The following is a 20,474-nucleotide window of genomic DNA, read 5'->3' as shown; positions in this document are numbered from 1 at the left end:
CTCTGTCATTGGTCTGTTAGAGAATTTTGGTACATGTTTTATGCTCTGGTATTATGATGTTTCTGAAAAATGGATAATCTCATCTGTAGGAAACAGCATGGGTTCCAGAAAAATGATCGTATGAAACTGAACTCTCTTTGTTCGTCCAAGAGACCCAGAGAGAAGTAGATGCCAGTACCCAGATTGACATGTTCTGGAAGGCATTCAGTACAGTTCTCCACTGCAGTCGAATGAATAAAATATGAGCATATGGAATATCAGACCAGCTGCATGGATGGAAGAGTTCCTAGCATGTCATACTCAATGAAGATAAATTGTCAGATGTAAAACTAACTTCAGCCATACACCAAGGGACTGTTACAGGTCCATTGCTTTTCATAATGTAAATAAATGACCTGGTCGATAATGCCGGAAGCTCCATGAGGCTTTTTACATTCGGTGCTGCTGCATATGGAGAATTTGCAATGATAGAAAACTGTACTGAAGTGCAAATACTGTTGTGGAGTGCAAGGAGACCTGCAGAAGATTTAAGCCTGGTGCAGGGAGTGCTAGTTGACCTCACTAAAACAAATGTTATGTATTGCACCTAAACAGACAGAAGGAATTATGATTGTATGATTACAGGTTTGCAGAACAATCATGGGAAGCTGTTGCGTCCTTAAAATATCTGGGAGTATGACTATAATTAATTTAAAATGGAACAACTCCATAAAACTAGTAGCATGTGAGGCAGATGCTGGTCTGTGATTCACTGGAGGATTCCTCAGGAAATGTAGTCCACTCAAAACTTTTATTCAACCAATACTTAAATATTTTTCATAAGGATTGATCAAGGAAATAGAGAAGATCTGAAAAAAAGTGGTAGATGCTGCAAGAGAGGTGTACTGCATCACAATATGGTTTACTTTTAAAGTTCCGAGAGTGTGAGTTTTTGCATATGTCTTGTGACAAGACTTGAAGATAAAATTAGAGAGATTCAAGCCCACACAGAGACTTATCAGCAGTTGTTCTTCGCGTGAATGGCTCGTAAACTTCTACAGTTGGCATCTACCAGGAGTGATGAAAGTATGAGCACCACTGATGGCAGTGCTAGCAGGCAAAGACACCACAGGTCGATAGCCACTGCAGTGGACACCCAAGTTGCATTGAGCCCTCAACCAGGTAAAAATGACCTTTCAAAAAGCAATTCTTTTAGTCCATCACCACCATAATCAGTAGTCATAGGTGCCAGCCAACATGCAACTGGAGCCACACATCACCAGTATGTGGAAGGCTATTGGCACCTTTTAATTTTTTTCTCACAAGCTCACAGTATCCCAGCTCAAATGGAGAGCAGCAATCTGATCGCTGTGTGAAACAGTGTGACACTTTCGCCTGTATGTAGAGGCCAGACCATTCATAATATACGTGGACCACTAGTCTGTAACCTTTGCCTCGAGCAAACACAAGAACAACTGGTCACACAGAGCAAGCACAGGGAATGCAACTCTCAGTGTGGTAAGCAAACCCAGAGGAGATACCGGTAGTTTGCACCAGTGGTGGTCGACGTGTGCAGTGCAAAATTCATTGCATCCAAAAGTGTCTTTTAGTTGACCTACAGAGATGATGATCATACAGGATAGCTACAGTGGGGTGGGGGCGGGGGTGGTTGGGGGGATCGGGGTCGGGGTCGGGGTCGGGGTTGGGGTCGGGGTCTACTGGGGGCCGAACCACACAATAACCCTGGGTTTGGTGCAGAGTCATCATTCCCGGCCTTGGTAGCAGGGCTGAAATGCTTTGACTGGTAGGGTGTTTAACATGTCAGTCACATTCTTTTGAATGTTCTCCAGAGCCCCAAAATGACATCATTTTAAGACTTTTTTTCAATTTTTGGAAAAGAAAAGAGTATTGAGGACTCAGATCAGGTGAATAGGGGGCTGTGGAACAACAGGAACGCCTTTTGAGGTAAAAAATTCCATGAGGGAAGTGGCCGTGCGATGTGTGGCATCATGACGCAGCATCTGTTGTCTGCAGTGTCCGGTCTCACTTGATTCAGCCTTTTCCTGAGCCTTTCAAGGGGAGGAACAAATGTTTTATGCACAATATCCCTTACTGTCAATAAGCAAATCGGCATTATTGTGATCTTTGATTTACTCATTCGAGCATTTTTCAGTTAAGGAGATGTCTCAGTGTGCCACTCCTCACTTTGCCACTTTCTCAGGATTGTACTCAAAAGTCCAGGATTCATCACGTGTCATCACATGACTAAACCATTCGCGGTCATTGGCAGTCCCCTCAAGGAGATCAACACATACGTTTTTTTGATTGCATTTCTGCTCAATTGTGAGGTTTTGTGGCACAATTTTGGCACAACCCTTTTGCATGTGCAAAACTTTGGTCAAAATTTGATGTACGGTGAAAGTGTTTAAGTTTAATAGGTCACTTGTCATCCTTATTGTTAAATGTTGGTCTGATCTCACAGCAGCACACACACATTTGGCATTCTCAACAGTTTTTAAAGTTGAAGATCTCCCTGTGTGAGGTATATCTTCAATGTACTATCTGATTCAAGTCATTGAAAAAAAAAATTCTTCTTGATGAGCAATTTTTCCCATTAGGTCTGTTTCAACTTTTCAAAGGTCACACTCATAAATCCCCCATGTTTAACACAAAAGTCGATGGCATAACGTTGGTCTAAATTCCACTGTCACATTTTCATAACACACAATAGAAACACAATTTCACTGATGATGCTCTCAAAAATCATGTGAGGACTGTATGGAGTTGAAAAGAACTGAATGACTAGAGCAGATGTGCACATTGGTTCATACAATTAGAACAAAATAGCGTTGCCAGATCGTTTGCAGTGTTGTCAGTCTCGTCATTTTTCACACATAGCTTGCAGTGTTCAGCTGTTTTGTGATGCATGTACATTTGTGCTTATCATTAACATAACCTATATGTATGTTATGTGTGAGCTTCTGTCTAGTCTTATGTAAGTCACAATGAATGCTTCTAATTAAATATTGATAAAGAAATTTATTTACAAATACACTGCTGGCCACCGTAAATGCAACACCCTGAAGGAAGCATCCGAATCAAGTGAAATTTACACCATGAGTTTGCAGCGATGAGAAATGCAACTGATTAGAATTTCAGCGCAGACGCACATCACGCGCGCCTGTGGCGCCACCTCATAGCGCCATTTAAGGCTTGGCGATTTCGACGAGTGTACGTTCGGCACGTGTGTTTACCTTGTGGTTGTTTCGCAAGACGATCAGTTATGCCTCATAGACAACAGCGAACATCTTTTGATCAAGTATCCGAGTTCTACAGAGGAAGGATAGTGGCTTACCGAGATTGTGGATTATCATACAGAGAAATCGCTAGTCGTGTTGGACGAAACCAAACAACTGTAATGCGGATATGTGACCGTTGGATGCAGGAGGGTACGACGGACCGACGTGGTTGATCGCATTCACCTCCTTGCACCACTGCACGTGCTGATAGGCAAATTGTGCGCATGGCAGTGACAGATCGCTCAGTGACATCCCGAACCATAGCACAGCACATTTCATCTGTAACACATCATCCAGTGTCTGCGCGTACCATTCGACGCCGTTTACAGCAGAGTGGTCTGTCCGCAAGACATCCATTGCTTCGTCTACCATTGACGCAGAACCACAGACGTCTCCGTCGCCAATGGTGTGATGACAGACTGATGTGGACGGCAGAATGGAATGACGTTGTCTTTACTGACGAGGCACGCTTCTGTCTGCAGCACCACGATGGTCGGATTCGAGTGTGGAGACACCGTGGAGAGAGGATGCTGGACAGCTGCATTATGCACCGCCACACTGGTCTTCCACCGGGTATTATGGTATGAGGCGGTATTGGATATTACTCTCGCACGCCTCTAGTACGCATTGCCGGTACTTTAAATAGCCGGCGCTACATATCCGAGGTGCTGGAGCCAGTTGTCCTTCCTTACCTTCAGGGCTCGGCCACAGCCATATTTCAACAGGATAATGCGCGACCACACGTGGCACGCATTGTCCAAAGGTTCTTCGTCAATAACCAGATTGAATTGCTTCCCTGGCCGGCTCGCTCTCCGGATCTTTCGCCGATAGAAAACATGTGGTCCATGGTTGCTCAACGAGTGACTCAGATTACATCCCCAGCTGCCACACCAGATGATCTTTGGCAACGTGTGGAAGCTGCTTGGGCTGCTGTACCCCAGGAACACATCCAACGTCTCTTTGTCTCAATGCCGAGACGTGTGGCAGCGGTGATCTCCAACAATGGTGGCTACTCTGGCTACTGATTCTGGCAGGAACCACATGTCACAGACGTCTGTAAACGTAATCATTTGATACTTGGTCAACATGTTATCTACAAAATAAATTTTGTTGTGCTACCTCTTGTCTTTCTTGGTGTTGCATTTACGGTGGCCAGCAGTGTATTTTTATAATGTCTTTTTTCTGTTTTCCTCTTTTGCTTAGTTGCTTTAAATTCTTGGAGGTATGTACCTTCTATGCAACCAATTGAAAGCAGTTTGTTTGTTGCCATACGTGTTTCGCTTCATTTATTTGGGAAGCATCATCAGTGGCCTGTAATAAATGTTTCCTTTTTTTACATAACAATAAAAATATTATGTGGTAGATATAATATACTGCTATATTACATTCTGTCGTGTCCTTTTTTCTTTTTTTTTAAAAAAGATTAAAATCAACTTTTTGTTGCACAAAGTTCGTAATGAGAACTTATCATATTGTGTTCCTTACGATTTCTAACAGCGCTACAAATCGTAAGTAACACCAAACGATAAGTTCACATTATGAACTTTGTGCTGCAAAAAATTGATTTTAACCTAACAGCACCAGAGATCGTAAGTAACACTGAACGATAAGTTCTCATTACAAACTTCATGCTACAAAAACTTGATTGCACCCTAAAAAACAAGAAAAAGCCATGACAGACTGTAGTATAGCAGCATATTATATCTACCACATCATACATTTATTGTATGTAAAGAAAGGAAACATGTATTACAGACCGCTGATGATGCTTTCCAAATAAATGAAGCGAAATGCATGTGGCAGCAGACAAACTGCCACCAATTGGTTGTATAGACGGTACATACCTCCAAGAATTTTTATAATGTGTTAACATTTATGTCTTTTAAAATAACAATGAAATGTGATGGTAGCTTTATGATCTCTGTTGGAATCGCTAACAGCCACAAAAAATTTCCTTTTAAGGCCAAATGAGTGTTGCACCATCAATTACTCACGGGGATATGTCACTCTTGGATAATGAGACAGATGTCCCTGACCTGAAGCTTCCATCCATTGAGAAATGGATTGGGGAAGCTAGAGCAGCTATGGAAGCAGCAGGGAAGTTATCACCACAGCACATTTCTCATGGAAATGAAACATTTGAAACGTCAAATGCCCAAGAAGAAGAAACTGAAGACAACAGCTTCATCCAGACAGAAGAAACTACACGTGGCTATTCGAATATGAAGATTGGTAAAATAAATGGTGAGAGCTTTATCTGGTAGACTGATGTAAATTAGAAAAATGTTCACAACTGCACAGCCATATTTCATGATTTTATTTTCGGACTAATTTACTCAGTAGTTTAGTCTACCTTGAACACAGTACTGTTGGATTAGTGTTTTCTGAGATCCTTCAGACTATCACAATAATTATTATTTTTAATTAAAGTAGTATAATTCTCTTTGTACTGCTTACTTCAACAATGAAATAATTTTTTATTTCTAGTAGCCATTTTTACAAACTTCAGAAGGGGAGAAGTCATATGGGGCCAACATGAATATTCTCATTGCTATTCAGCTTTCTCTAACTATCCAATTATAATAATTTTATTAAATTTGACTTTACTGTTGATGGAGATGCTGTTAACTATTTTAATGTCAGTCAGTACCTAAGATAGACCTGGTAACATAATACAAAATCAAACTGACTACAGGAATACAGGAACAGTTTTACTTAAGTCAAAACATCGTGGCACCAACATATAGCTAGACCACAGTCCTCCATTGATAAAAAGTGAGGTAGAAAAACTGAACAAAAACCCCAGAGTACTGCTAATAATAAGTGGATCACTTTGTTTTCCATTTTGTTGGAACTGTCCAATGTTGTATTGGGTTTACCATCAGACAAGTAAAACACAATTCAACTGTTAGTCTTAGGGCCTAGATATAAGGCAGCTTGTTATATCATTCTTTGCAAGCATCATACCAAGTTGGAGCTAGACCATATGTTACATAAGAAATTTACATCAGTACAGGACATTTGTATATTTTATTAAATGTACTTGGTTAAATTAGCCTTGTCAATTGATCTTCAATTGTTTACAATGATGTCAACAGATCTTCATGAAAATGACGTATATGAACTTTTTTATGTTTCTTTTGTATTAATTATTTCGTGGATCACTTAACCACTATACTATGAGCAACTATGCTACACTTCAGCTTTTGACAAATTTTGGTTTGGTATGGAACTGTATTTTAAGAAGACGATCTTCAAAAAAATGTGCAACATTTCATTTCTAATGTGATGTAACATTTCTCTGTAAGACAGTTTTATGAACCTGTTAATGATCTTTTGCATAAGATTTGGTGGATTGCCCCACCATTGATATATGAACAAACACATTTTAAATTGGCATTTCTTGGTGTATTTTAAAGGTGATATGCAAATATACTTGCTGAATTTATTTATTAAAAAAGGTTTTTAAACTGCTATATTGGAATTAAAGTGGGTTAGTTATTTTTGTAATACAAAGAGTGTTCTGCATACTACACGGTGCAAACTGAGACTACTTTATTTGTTGTAAACAACCACTTAAGTTTCCTTTTGCACATACACCAGTAAAGTCATATAGTGACATCTAGTGCTGCAAGTTTGTTGGATGGTAACTTTCTCAAATAGTATGTTGACTAGGATGGATCATCACTATTGGATAACATGGTGTTTTATGTTAATCTGATTATGTAATTTCCTCATACTTTAGCACTGAAGATGGCTGTTTATAGTTGAAATTTGTATATGCAAGAATAATGAAAAACGAGTGGGTTCGCGACTGATTGCTGCATTCCTATCCTTCATTAAACTCTGCAACATGTTTTGTGTTGTGATATTTGCTGCTTTATTGTGAGTTCTGTTTGTTGATTTTTAGTTTTCTGTAATCCTCATCAATTTGTAACTTTCACTATCAGCATTAAAAGTAGTTCTGTACATTCTGGAACTACATGCCGTTACTTTTATGGATAATTTATGAGGCGCCATAGAAAAGGCTTGTGTCTGAAAAATGTCGAGGAAGGGAGGCAAAGCTGAATGAAAAATTTTGTGATTTGGATTCAGTCATCAAGTAGAACTTATCCACTGCATATTGCAGCTCAACTCCTTTTCCAAACTAAAAACATCATGCTCTTCTCCATATATCCGTCTGTCTTCCTTAATGTTGGCCTCCATGTCTTTGAGCTTGCATCTAGGATCCAGTCGGAATGAAACCATTCAACAATATCTTCCTGTCTACAGCAGACACCCATTCAGTATGAATACTCAGACCAAGAATTACAAGAAGATATGATGTGCTTGGTAAAGGCCTGGAGACACAGAAAGATATCAGCGTAGGTACAGACAAGGAATTGACACCCCTGAAAGGTGAAATAATGGGAGTTGGACAGACAGATATAGGCAGACATTCATGTATGTATGTAAGTAAGGAAGAGTTTCTTTCATTTCCCAAAATGCTTGCACTTTGCTTTCCATTTCTCATTTTCTCATTTTCTCTTCTGCCTCTTATCTCTTATTATCTTCTCACTCATATGTTTGTGATCTAGTGTTGGCACTGTGCTTACTAATGCATTATCTTTGAGCTCCTGCTATCTTTTGATTGATTCCACATTATAAACAGAGGCCACAGTTTCAATATTCGGAAATACTCAGAACACACAAATACCTAACTACATTATATTTTCTACTTCATCTTTGCTTCGATACCCCTTCATAATAAGTGAATTTTTCTTAACCTAGGGTTTGTAGTTATCTGCCACTGCCCCCAATCCTCCACTTTTACAACCTCTCCCAACCTATTCCTCTTTACCCTCTTAAAAAGTAACCTGTTAGAAATTTAACAGAATTACAGAACTTTAATCATAATCTTTAGATATGTAGTTTGGTAAAAAAATACACTGCTCAAAAAAAGTTTGGAATACTATTGTAAAATTTAGTCTATGATACTAGAGGTCTCATTGCTGTAGGTACTTTACACATTATCCATTTAGAGCCCATATTCTAGACAGTATTTACTACTGGCATGCTTTGTGTCTGTTTCCCCATTACGTAAAGATAACACTACCACAGCAGCCACATCAGAGGCAGTTCAGTATCAACAGCAGCTTCATTCAGTTTGTGTTCAGCACTGCAGTAACATGTCACATAAAGGCACACAACGCTTTGATAGAATCAGGATAGTGGCTTTACTTTCAGCAGATCATACCCATCAAGATGTTGCCACTCGGTTACATGTCACTCAAAGTGGTGTGTCTGAGATATGGAGAAAGTGCAGAGAGATGGGAAACATGAACAATAGACCTTGCAGTGGTCATGCTCACATGACAACACCAGTGCAGGATTGTTTCCTCCAACTGTCAGCTCGCAGAGACCAAGTATCAACTGCCATAAATGTTTTCTCCCACGTAACAGGGATCCATATATCAGTGCATAGAAGATTGCGTCAGGGTGGTCATCATTCCAGAAGACCAATGAGAAATTTTTCACAGAACCAATGGAACCGATGCAATCGAAGGACCTGAGCTCTTGCACATTAACATTGGACCATTGCAGAGTGGAGTAATGTCATGTTTTCTGACTTGACCAGGATTGGTTTTTGACCGGACACTAGACGTGTTAGGGTTTGGAGAAGCACTAGATAGCACCAGGAATGCCGATACATTCAGGCAGCCCATCTGTTTGGAGGTGGAAGTGTAACGAATTGGGCAGCAGTAATGACAGGACAGCAGACCCCACTAATTCTCTTCTACGGCAATTTGGCTGGGCCCCAATACCTTGAAGAGGTCTGACTAATGAGTGTAAGGCCCTACAAACGTGAAGTCATTGACAGCTTCATCCTAGTTGATGATGCTGCAAGATTGCACAGTACTACAGCAGTGTCTCAGTATCTTCAAAGATGCAACATCAACTGACTGCATCAGCCCCTGAGCATGCAAGGGACTTGTTGAAGGTGATCATTGCATAGTGTCTGAATCCACCTGACACTATTCAGAACGTCACTGAAGCTGCCATTGAGAAGTGGGACCTCATACCCCAAGATAAACTTGATGGTCTCATCCAGAGCAGGCCTCACAGAGTGAAAGATCTAATCCATGTGCGGGGAGGACATACTCACTAGTAAGGACTGATAATCATCATCATGAGATAAAGATTTGCACTGTTTTTGTTTTGAAGATGTACATTTAGGAGAGAGACTGCTTTGTTTTGTAATAAGTTTTTGTAAGTAACAAAAATCGTTCTTGTTTTCAGAAGGAATTATGTTTATTTTGTTAATAATGCATTGTACAAATCTCAATGGGTGTACTGTAAGAAGTCATTGTAGTAAACTCTATGACATTCCAAACTTCTGTTGAGGTGTGTACATTGCGTGTTAGTGTTTTGAATAACTTTCGGTTGAAGTTTTTTAATAGTTACTTTATTTTTTAACAAACACACAGATTTTGCAACTTTAGTCTGAAGGTGAAATGTATGAAATTTACTGAAACAGTCTACTACTTCAAGATGATCTTGTTACTTGGCTGCTAATCTGAAAAGATTTTATCAGTAATGGGTTACAAGAGCACCTTAAATATTGAGTTAAAGCTGTCGGCAGTAAGTGATTGCCGTAGTTCAGATAAAAAATGTTCCTCCATGGAAAAATTGGATCTTTGGAGGTATTAATTTAATGTGTACTCTAATGAACTTTTTGTGGCTTATAATCAATTAAGTGATGCGGATTTCATTGTAATGAAGTGGACTATAAGTCCTTTGCCCCTTCATTGTCTCTTGCATTGCATTATTGATGTATGATTGGTTTGTTTGTATAAAATATAGTTGTTATTATTTTTAAACAAATTAATCTCTGCCAGCAGCTAATAAGGAAATACATCAGTTTTCATTATACATGAGTTTGAAAACTATTCACTATTGATGTTGCAGTGATACAGAGAATGAACTGTTATTGAGCCAGGTGCTTAATGTGACAGAACATGTGCTAGCTGATGGCTGAAACATGCACTTAAGCAAAAATAAAACTAAGTGTTCACGTGGGGTATATATTCTGGATGGCTAGAAGCTTGCATAAAAGACTTTTGAAGAGGTGGATGACTATAGAAATCTTGTAAGTTAAATAGTTGCAGAAGGGTAAAAGACATTCTAGAAAAGGTTGCAAAAGGCAGAAGGCCTTTTTAAAGAAAAATAAAGAGCTTCTAACATAAATAATATAAACATTTAGACAAGGGGGAAAAATGAAAAACTACACTTTTTATTTGTTCATTGATGTATGGTGCATTTAATCCCTTCTCATTTATGTCTTATGTTCTTGTAAGTAATGTGGTAGCCAGAATGTGGGTAACAACAAAGTGAGTGCATTTAAATTTTGGACAACACCATATAATGACTTTTTAATATTTATTTTCTAGATGACATTGACACATGTAGCGAGGTGTCATTACCTGCAGCTCCTAATCGACCACCGGTGGTGCAGCTGCAGTCATCAGTACAAAGTGAAGAGTCACAGGAAGAATCAATGCTGTATAGTGGGTCTCCATCACCAACTGCCAATCAGATAGATGTTCCGTTTCAGGTACTTTCACTACTTCTCCTACAGTGTTTCAGCGTATTCTATGTCTGTAGGTTGTTCATTATCACAAATTGATTATTTTTATTTAGATGCATCATTTTGGAATGACAGTATCTGTGATTAATGTTGTGCATAATTTAAAACATCTCAGGTAGGGCACTAATAAATAATTAGCACAGGAAATGAAACTAACTGAAAGTGTCATAGCTTTAACATCTAATGAATGAAATCAGTCCAAACAGATTTTCTCTTTTCATTTTGGTCACTGGCTGACTCTGTGGTCTTCCAGAGAGGTGACTCTATGAAAGTATGTTCTGTAGATTGCATGGCTGCTCTATAATCAAATCCTAAGGACTCAAAGTTGTGTATATGTTTCACAGTGATGCTTGAATTGAGACGGGATCTTGTCCAGACATTCTCCTTCAAGTGTTTTAGGGTTCTGCTATTTCCATATTTCTTCTTGATTTGATCAAAGTGAGTGATTAACCAGTCACATACATGCAAAGCATTAATTAACTGCATTTTTGTTGTTTTATTGAGACCAACAAGGACAACATGAAATCTTGTAGCCATTTGACAATGAGTTTTGCTAACTCTTGTGTCATTAGTATTACTACAGCGATATAAATTAGAGTGTTTTAGACAAAGAGTACATGAGGCTTTGTAAAAACAGCAATGGATTATGCATTGCAATTTTTCATGTGGGAAATGTTCAAACATTTTGGAATTAGTTAATAGGAATTGAGGCTCTTGTACTCTATGCTGCTTTGGGCTCTGAAGGCACTGAAAAATTGAAACCAAGAGCAGAAAATGAAAATATGAATTTTGTTATCAGTTTTAGAATTTGTTGGCAGAGCTCAGGGAAATTAAATAAAAACTGTTACATTTTGCAGGACTGTGATGTAGGGAGCTTCACTGACAGTGACATTCCACTTATTTACTGTGCTCGTCACCTCGCAGCTTCCTTCCTGTTGACGGGTGTGACGGGACATACAATGCCGGACAAGAGTGTAAGGGTCAGTGTTAAAGCATTAGCACTCAGCTGTATCTCCAGCATCGTGCGCTTGGCACCAGATATTATCCTGCTACCTGTTGACAAAGTGAAGCAACTTTCTGAAGGTATGTGTAATACATTCAAGAAAACTGTTTGTATGTTTACAGGCTGGCGTTGTGGTTAGTTCAGGTTTGAAAAGTATGTAAATATCTTTTAAATATAGTGCTCAATTTCAGTTTGAAAATTCCAGAACTTTTTAAAAATTGGTGTAAATGTTGTTTCCATGTATTTCACAAGAAAACAGTGTGTGATGAGTATTTATCTGCAGGAAACAAAATTCCAGGTAGCTCTGATAGAAACACTCAGAAGTAGAAATTGCACTTCATATCATTGCTGCAATGCATTCTTGGGGTAGCAAGGAGGATGGGATGTGTAAAATTGAAAAGAAGGGACAGGTTACTTGGCCCTGAAATTGAGAGTGACCTAAACTGTTGCGAGGATGAGGGGAGAAAAAGATGAAAGATAAAATGTCTAAAACAGTATGTAACCTCCCTCCACCATCTCAGTTATTGAAGTTATGGCAGAAGACTTACTCAAGTTATTAATGTCGCAGGTACAATAGGAATTGTCGAAACCATACTGTTGAGAATCATGGAACAATATGTTATAGTTTATAGTACACTTCAGTTATCACATGATAAGAAATACTCTTAAAAAACTGATTCATAAATTAAGTGCATCATGTGTGTCCTTCAATAAATGATTTACTCACAGGTGAAATTACTTTTGGTACTTTGACGGCTTCTTTGCAGAGGCTATTGAAGGGACAGAGTAAAAAGTGTTAGGAATAATGCAGTTAGGAGCAAGGAAGAAAGAAGAAAAGGATATGAAGACAGAAAAAATGATGATAAAATTCTATCATTCTGAAAAGTGTATGTGTGTGTGTGTGTTTTTAAGAGAGGTTAAATCCAGTAGGTGGATGCAAGGTATCCTCAAAGTGTACCCCACCAGGCAAAAAAATTTTTGAGACTCGATTAAAAGCAATAGGGCTAAGATTACAGTACTAATGCTTCACTTGTTTGTCATACTATCCCTCACTTGAGTAAAATGCACAGAATGTTCATAAAACTGTATGAAAGTGACAGAAAAGTCGTTCTATGGGATGTAGTTCGTCTCACGTCACATTATCTTGGATGTGGATTATGCTGTCAAAGCATTTAATCCTTCATGTGAAATTCTGTACTTTGCTGTTTTGTGGTAGGTTTGTGTTGACAACACTGGGTCTTGTCACCTGTGATGGTTTTTTGTAGTAAAGAATTGTCTGCATGTTGTATTTCAATCAAGTTGCTGCAGGTGTCCCGAGTCATTGGTTTGGTGTGGGAGTCAGGGTGTGTGCGACAGACACTGCACACACTTTTCTCATCTGCAAACCATTCTGGAGAATGTCTTTAAGCTTGATGAAGAGACGTTTCTCCATTGTGATTTGTGACACAACAATGTTGGCACACTTTGGCTGCACAGCCTAACGCTACCTGCACACAATATACTGGTCGAATGTGCAACTGTTGTTTACAATTCAGGCTGCCGCCATAGCCATTTCGCTAACATCTCTTATATGCCAGGAATAAATTGTTTTGGACAGCCAGTGTATTTTCTACTTTTTAGTGGTTCTTTAATAGTGTGCTTCTGGGCATTCTGCCAAATTTTTGTTTTGTGAGAGATCACATTTAATCGGTTCTGTCAGGCATACTTGGAATTTTACCTCTTAAATGTTAGCAGTGGTCACTATTCCATCCCTTTGTAGTTCAGTTTTCTCAATTGAATTTTTCTTTTGATTCATTTTTCATGCCCCTCTGTAGGATTTACATAGAATTATTGAATAATTTTTGAAACAGTAATCATGAAAAAATGAATTCTTTTTCTCTAACAAAATAAGTATGAAGACCAATATTAGTTACATATTTTAATATTGGGCTTCATGAAAGCAAGTTACTTTATTTAGAAACTTTATTACCCTCAGTTGCTGATAACTTTAATCAGAATGCAAGACTGTGTGTTGTGTCTTGGATCAGTATGCTATTCAGGGTAGAATCTGGTAAATAATAAATTTATTGGCAGTAGATCTTTTGTATCTGTTACGACTTTGACCAGTGCCACATATTTCTCTAACAAGGTGTAAAGAGGAGGAGGTTGACTATGGCTAAGCAAGGCACGAAAATGAAAATACCGAACAAGGAAGTATAGGCTCTACAAGCAATATGTTTTGTGAGTGCAGAGTATTGTGGTAATATGTGACACCTTGAGAGGTATCTAAAGTGACAAGACTCATCCAGGCTCCCAAAGAGACCTTTCTATGAGGCTATGCATCTGAGGGTACAAAAGTGCAGGCGTGATGTATCAACAGTCAACATTGTAGCCCCCCCCCCCCCCCCCCCTTGCCTCCCGAAGGCAAGAATTGAATAAACTAGTTCCTGTTGGGAGCTAGAGAATCCTAAAATACTGTCTAACAATCACGCGGTAGCCTGTGCACGGAAAATGATCTGTTTTGCAGAAAAAATTGTTTGTGCTAAAACACTAGACACCCACCTTTAAGAAATGTATTTGGAGCATTTTTGTTCCAATGATGATGAGTTAGAATTGTAGACTGTTCTCACTCAATGCCGTCTAGTTAATTTTGTGCAGCAAGATTTTAATCTTCCTAGCATCCTGTGTGTTTCGTTGAGGTTAGGGTAGCCGTTGACGGGAAAGAAGGGGTCAAGGTATTGCTCGCTGGAGCCACTTACAGTGTTAACTCTGTGATAGAAATGAAATAGTTTTACTGGAGGGAGAGGAATCGTATGTGTGCCATAGGCATGTATTTGTGGAGGAACTGATGAAAGAGACCATACTGGGAGTGATGGAGACTGGTGAGGGATGCCAAATGCAGATCTTGGTTCATGCCAACATCTGTCACCTGGGATCTGAGATTTTTCTTGTTTCAATTTGGAGAGTGGTGAAAGTGGAGGAGACAACTTAATTGAAATCCATATAAGAACTACCCACAATTCTGTTTTCCATTTATTCATGGGATTTCAGGATTGCTGCTGGGTAATGTTAACTACATGCCTGAATATTTAGGTTTACAGATATGTATGATCCGGCTTCTCGTTGCCACTACACCTCACAAACTACAAATATTCTTCGAATGCTGATACATGTGCAGATATTGAGTCTGATAGGGGAAATGTTGCAGAGAAGTTGCCTCACCTACAGTTAAAGAAAACGAATGTTTATCTCATCAGATTTTCAAAACTTTAATGAAGAGTAGAGGAGTTGAAAATTACTTTGCAAAATTTCTAACCTTATCTTCTGACATCGATTTTGAACTTCAACGATGCCTAATGCTTTTGGCAAATGAAATTATACCATTCACTTAATGCATAACTTTTCTTTTTCATTTCTACATTTATTAAGATCTATTGCTACAGGGAAATGATTCACGTATATTTTATACTGTCTCAGAACTATCCTTTGTTTCTGTCTGTTCTTCAGTGAATATTATTGCATCAGATATTTTTAACAAGTTCATGTATTGCTTTTCTTTCCTGTGCCATGTTGATTTTTAAAGCATAATTGGATCTAATATCAGCTGAAAGTAATTTTTGTCTTCTTGATATCTCTAAAGTAGGTTTTTACATTTAAATACACTGAAGAACCAAAGAAACTTCCCAATATTGTGTAGGCCCCCTGCGAGCACGCAGATTCCTGCAACATGGCATGGCATGGTGTCTACTGATGTCTGAAGTAGTGCTGGAGGGAACTAACACTGAATCCTGCAGCGCTGTCCATAAAAATGTAAGAGTATGAGAGGATGGAGACCTCTTCTGAACAGCACATTGCATTGTATCCCTGATATGCTCAATAATCCTCATGTGTGGGGAATTTGGTGGTCTGCGGAAGTGTTTAATCTCAGAAGAGTGTTCCTGGAGCCACTCAGTAGCAATTCTGGATGTGTGGGGTGTCGCACTGTCTTGCTGGAATTGCTCCTGCTGGAATTGCCCAAGTCCGTCGGAATGCACAATGGACATGAATGGATGCAGGCAATCAGACAAGATGCGTACATATGTGTCACCTGTCAGAGTCATATGTAGACATATCAAGGGTTCCATATCACTCCAACGGCACACACCTCACACCGTTACAGAGCCTCCACCAGCTTCAACAGTCCCCTGCTGACGTGCAGGTCCATGAATTCATGAGGTTGTCTCCATACCCGTACACGTCCGTCCGCTCGTGAAATGAGACTAGTCCGACCATGCAACATTTTTCCAGTCATCAACAGTCCAACATTGGTGTTGATGGGCCCAGGTGAGGCGTAAAGCTTTGTGTCGTGCTGCCGTAAAGGGTACATGAGTGGGCCTTTGGCTCCAAAAGTCCATATCAATGTTGTTTTATTGAATGATTCGCACGCTGACACTTGTTGGTGGCCCAGCATTGAAATTTGCAGCAATTTGTGGAAGGATTGCACTTCTGTCATGTTGAACAATTCTCTTCTATCATCATTGGTCTCGTTCTTGCAGGATTTTTTTCCAGCGATGTCAGATATTTGATGTTTTACCAGATTCCTGATATTCACAGATCACTCGTGAAATGGTCATAAGGGAAAAATCCCCACTTCATCGCTACCTCGGAGATGCTCTGTCCCATCACTTGCGCGCCGACTATAACACCACGTTCAAACTCACTTAAGTCTTGATAACCTGCCATTTTAGCAGGAGTAGCTGATCTAACAACTCCACCAGACACTTGTGGTATTATATAAATGTTGCTTTATTTTAATATGCATACCTGTACCGATCACGTAACTAATGAGGAGGTATTGAATAGGATTGGTGAGAAGAGAAGTTTGTGGCACAACTTGACTAGAAGAAGGGACCGGTTGGTAGGACATGTTTTGAGGCATCAAGGGATCACAAATTTAGCATTGGAGGGCAGCGTGGAGGGTAAAAATCGTAGAGGGAGACCAAGAGACGAATACACTAAGCAGATTCAGAAGGATGTAGGTTGCAGTAGGTACTGGGAGATGAAGAAGCTTGCACAGGATAGAGTAGCATGGAGAGCTGCATCAAACCAGTCTCAGGACTGAAGACCACAACAACAACAACCTGTACCGTACCAGTTTCTTTGGCACTTCAGTGTAATTTTGGAACACTTCTGGGAAAACTCTTCATATACTTTAGTTTCCTTATACAATTAGTGTTGTACATTCAAAAGATAACCCAAGCACCTACAAAACTGAGCAAGATACATTTTATGTTCACTAGGTGTGGCATTGCCCAGCTACTGACTTATCCCAATCTTATATTTGTCTACAGTCAGTTTTTGATATATTTCACATGTAACCCCTTCACACACACACACATCATCGCTAAGCATGCTAGGATGTCTTATCCAACAAATACTTCATTACTTTTTTCCAAATAGTAAGTCATTTATGTACCAAGATTTTTGAACCCCTCCCCTTCCTTGCTTGTGCACAAATTAACTATATATTGACCCCACATGAATGTAATTGCTCTCTGTTAAAGTTTTTGGTATCGGCCAACAAGCCTTATGAAAGATATGCTCTTGGACAAGTTTAATTGAATTCTTCTGGCTAACCATTCAAAAGTGCTAAAGAGAAACTCTATCACAGGTTTAGTCAGGGTGCACTGTTTTCCCCTTTGCAGATGACTGTATTCTGTCAAAATACTTTTTAGTTTTGTGAACTGTGATAATATCTTTTTCCCTGTCTTTCAGGAGCACAGCCTTTGACTGATGTCTTGCTTTTTTCTGACCATGTTGATCCTCAATTAAGAGGTGTTACAAATCTAATTGTGGGAAATTTTATGAGATCAATTTTGACAAAACATACGAAAAGTTTTGGAGATGTAATGAAAGACAGCAAAGCACCAAAGAACATCATTCTCCCATATTTAATAACATTGCTGATAAAGGTAAGTTGCATTGTATTCTCTGCATCCTTTAAGCAAGCCTAACATGTAAAAATTTAGGAATTTTATATGTTTGTGTTTCAATACCTGTATGCAGTTCAACAATGCTTATTAATGAATGTGTGCTGGAATTTAAAAAAGAGTACTTTTTAGATTATTAAAAGGAAAGTTTATAATTTTTCTTTTACTATATGAGGGGCGTTTGAAAAGTCCGTGCAAAGTCTGAGAGATGGCACCACTGGCTCATATCGAGGCCATGTTTAGTTAGTAGCATTTTTGGAAAGAACACATACGGAGTTTCAGCCATATTGGTCTACTTCTTTGTGTTTGGCATCTCGAATGAACAGGTACATAATAGTTTGCATAAACATTTGGACATGAGAAAGCTATCCGCAAGATGGGTTCTGCGGTTGCTCACACTTGACCAAAAATGGAATCGTGTGAAGTGTTGCAAGGATGGTTTGCAGCTGTTCAGGAAGAATCCGCAGGACTTTAAGCATCGTTTTGTCACTGTGGATGAAACATGGATACATTACTATACTCCTGAGACCAAAGAACAATCGAAACAATGGGTTACAAAGGGAGAATCTGCACCAAAAAAGGTGAAGACCATTCCTTTGGCCGGAAAGGTCATGGCGACTGTCAATTGGGATTTGTAGATGATAATCCTCATCGACTGTCTGGAAAAGGGTAAAACTATTACAGGTGCATATTATTCATCGTTACTGGACTGTTTGAAAACCGAACTGCAAGAAAATTGACAGCGATTAGACCGCAAAAAAGTCCTTTTCCATCACCACAATGCACCAGCACACACCTCAGCAGTAGTGGTCGCAAAATTAATGGAAATAGGATTCCAACTCTTTTCGCAGCCCCCTTATTCTCCAGACTTGGCTCCCTTGGACTACTATTTGTTCCCCAATTTGAAGAAATGGCTGGCAGGACAAAGATTTTATTCAGACGAGGAGGTGATTGCAGCAACTAATAGCTATTTTGCAGACTTGGACAATTCCTATTATTTGCAAGGAATCAACAAATTAGAACAGCGTTGGACAAAGTGTATAAGTCTAAAAGGAGACTATGTCAAAAAATTAAAAAAAATTTACCCCAAACACGTAAGTAGTTTTTAGTTTTGCACGGACTTTTCAAATGCCCCTCTTAAAAATTTTGAGAATTTTTGATCTCCATAATGGTGCTTCCCAGTTGTGATGTTAGCATTCATTAGTACCAAAAATCGTTTATATTCCTGTCGACTTTAAAAAATACTGCAGATGAATTTATTGGAACACATTTGCAATGTACATCACCAAGAACCAAAAGCATTGAATTATAATGGACAACTAAATCTATATCAGCCTTGGGGATAGTTTTGTAATATCCAGTTGAATATTTCCATTTGATGTTGTTTTGTATTCTTTAATATCTCCAGTAATGTAAAATGTAACTTTTTACAAATTTTCACACAGAGTGGTACTAAAATCTTCAATAAAGCTGACTCATGTTTACAGCTAAGACAGCAATAAAATATCTGGAACAAAATGAGCACAACTGAGCTGTGGTGGCCTCTGCTGCTGGCTTATTTCTGTCGTACAGTAACTGAAGTGTTTTGCACACATTTTTAGTCCTTAAATGTGATTAATCTTACAATTAAAAATTATACTTTTACTTAAGTTCAAGTATTGAAGAAAAAGTTAGATGACAAATGTAAATTCTGTTTACATGCTTTAAATCATAGTTGAATACGATTTTCTTTATTAAATTTTATGCATTATATAGTGTTAACATTTAGTTTAAAAAGAGTAATTTTATTTTTTATTACAAAATAAATTTTGAGCTAACATTTATACTGACTCTTGACTTAACATTGAACATTATTCGTCTATCACTTCTGGGGTAATCAGCTTAGAAAAGTTATTTCAGGAACTGATTTTCCTGGAATTTTCTACAAAAGTAAATTAACGTAAAGTAATCAACTGAAAACAAGCCTAATTGACCATAAAGTAATTATAAACTAATATTCAAGTGGAATTAAGACTGAACATGTTAGCAGTTATCTACAAAATACGTGTTCTATCTGCACCCAGTGTATCAAGATGACCATCTGTCCTGTCATGGATAATTTCATAATATCATTTCCTCGTCTGCCACATTACACTGTCTATGCCTGAGTAGTTAAATTGCCACCTTGTGATTTGCTTGTTTCATATTGGGGGAAGTCCTACTTTGCTGTCTGAGAGTCAAGGAGGAGTTGGTACAAGCTGTAGCTTAAACCTCAAAGTGAAGATGGAAAAGAAGAAAGAATCTGTATTCTTATATTTAGTTGTGATAGATGGAGAGGTTAGAATAGATACCAGTGACTGTGTACATAGGGTAAGTTGGGAGTCAGGTGGTTTGAGGTCTAGATTGGTTAAAATATATTTGTGTTAGTCAGCTGGCATCGGTGAGGAAATAAGGAAGGGGATGCAGCTTTGGAACCAGGTGTAGAGTTTACCATCATCTACAGCAGCTGTAGTCAACCTGTTCCCTAGCACCAACTAGTGGGCATTCCAACTTCCGTGGTGGGTGGTAGGCAGTAGGGGTTTTGAAAACATTTCAGTAGGTTTTCATAAAAAATGTACGTAAAGTGTATGGTATGTAAT

General features: G+C 38.7%; 1 protein-coding gene across 1 annotated transcript in view; it reads left to right on the top strand.

Moving 5' to 3' along the window:
• Positions 1 to 20,474, top strand: part of LOC126253366 (huntingtin-like) — a 549,449-nt gene that overhangs the window by 86,627 nt on the left and 442,348 nt on the right. The window contains exons 8-11 of the mRNA XM_049954640.1: positions 5,241 to 5,522; positions 10,709 to 10,872; positions 11,763 to 11,988; positions 17,642 to 17,838. Of these exons, the coding sequence (XP_049810597.1) occupies positions 5,241 to 5,522; positions 10,709 to 10,872; positions 11,763 to 11,988; positions 17,642 to 17,838 (869 nt within the window). The remainder of the gene's footprint in view (positions 1 to 5,240; positions 5,523 to 10,708; positions 10,873 to 11,762; positions 11,989 to 17,641; positions 17,839 to 20,474) is intronic.

Source organism: Schistocerca nitens, chromosome 4 (assembly GCF_023898315.1).
Source record: "Schistocerca nitens isolate TAMUIC-IGC-003100 chromosome 4, iqSchNite1.1, whole genome shotgun sequence".
Taxonomy (NCBI): Eukaryota; Metazoa; Arthropoda; class Insecta; order Orthoptera; family Acrididae; genus Schistocerca; species Schistocerca nitens.
Note: the sequence above shows the minus strand (reverse complement) of the source record. Positions and strands in the feature narration are given on the sequence as shown.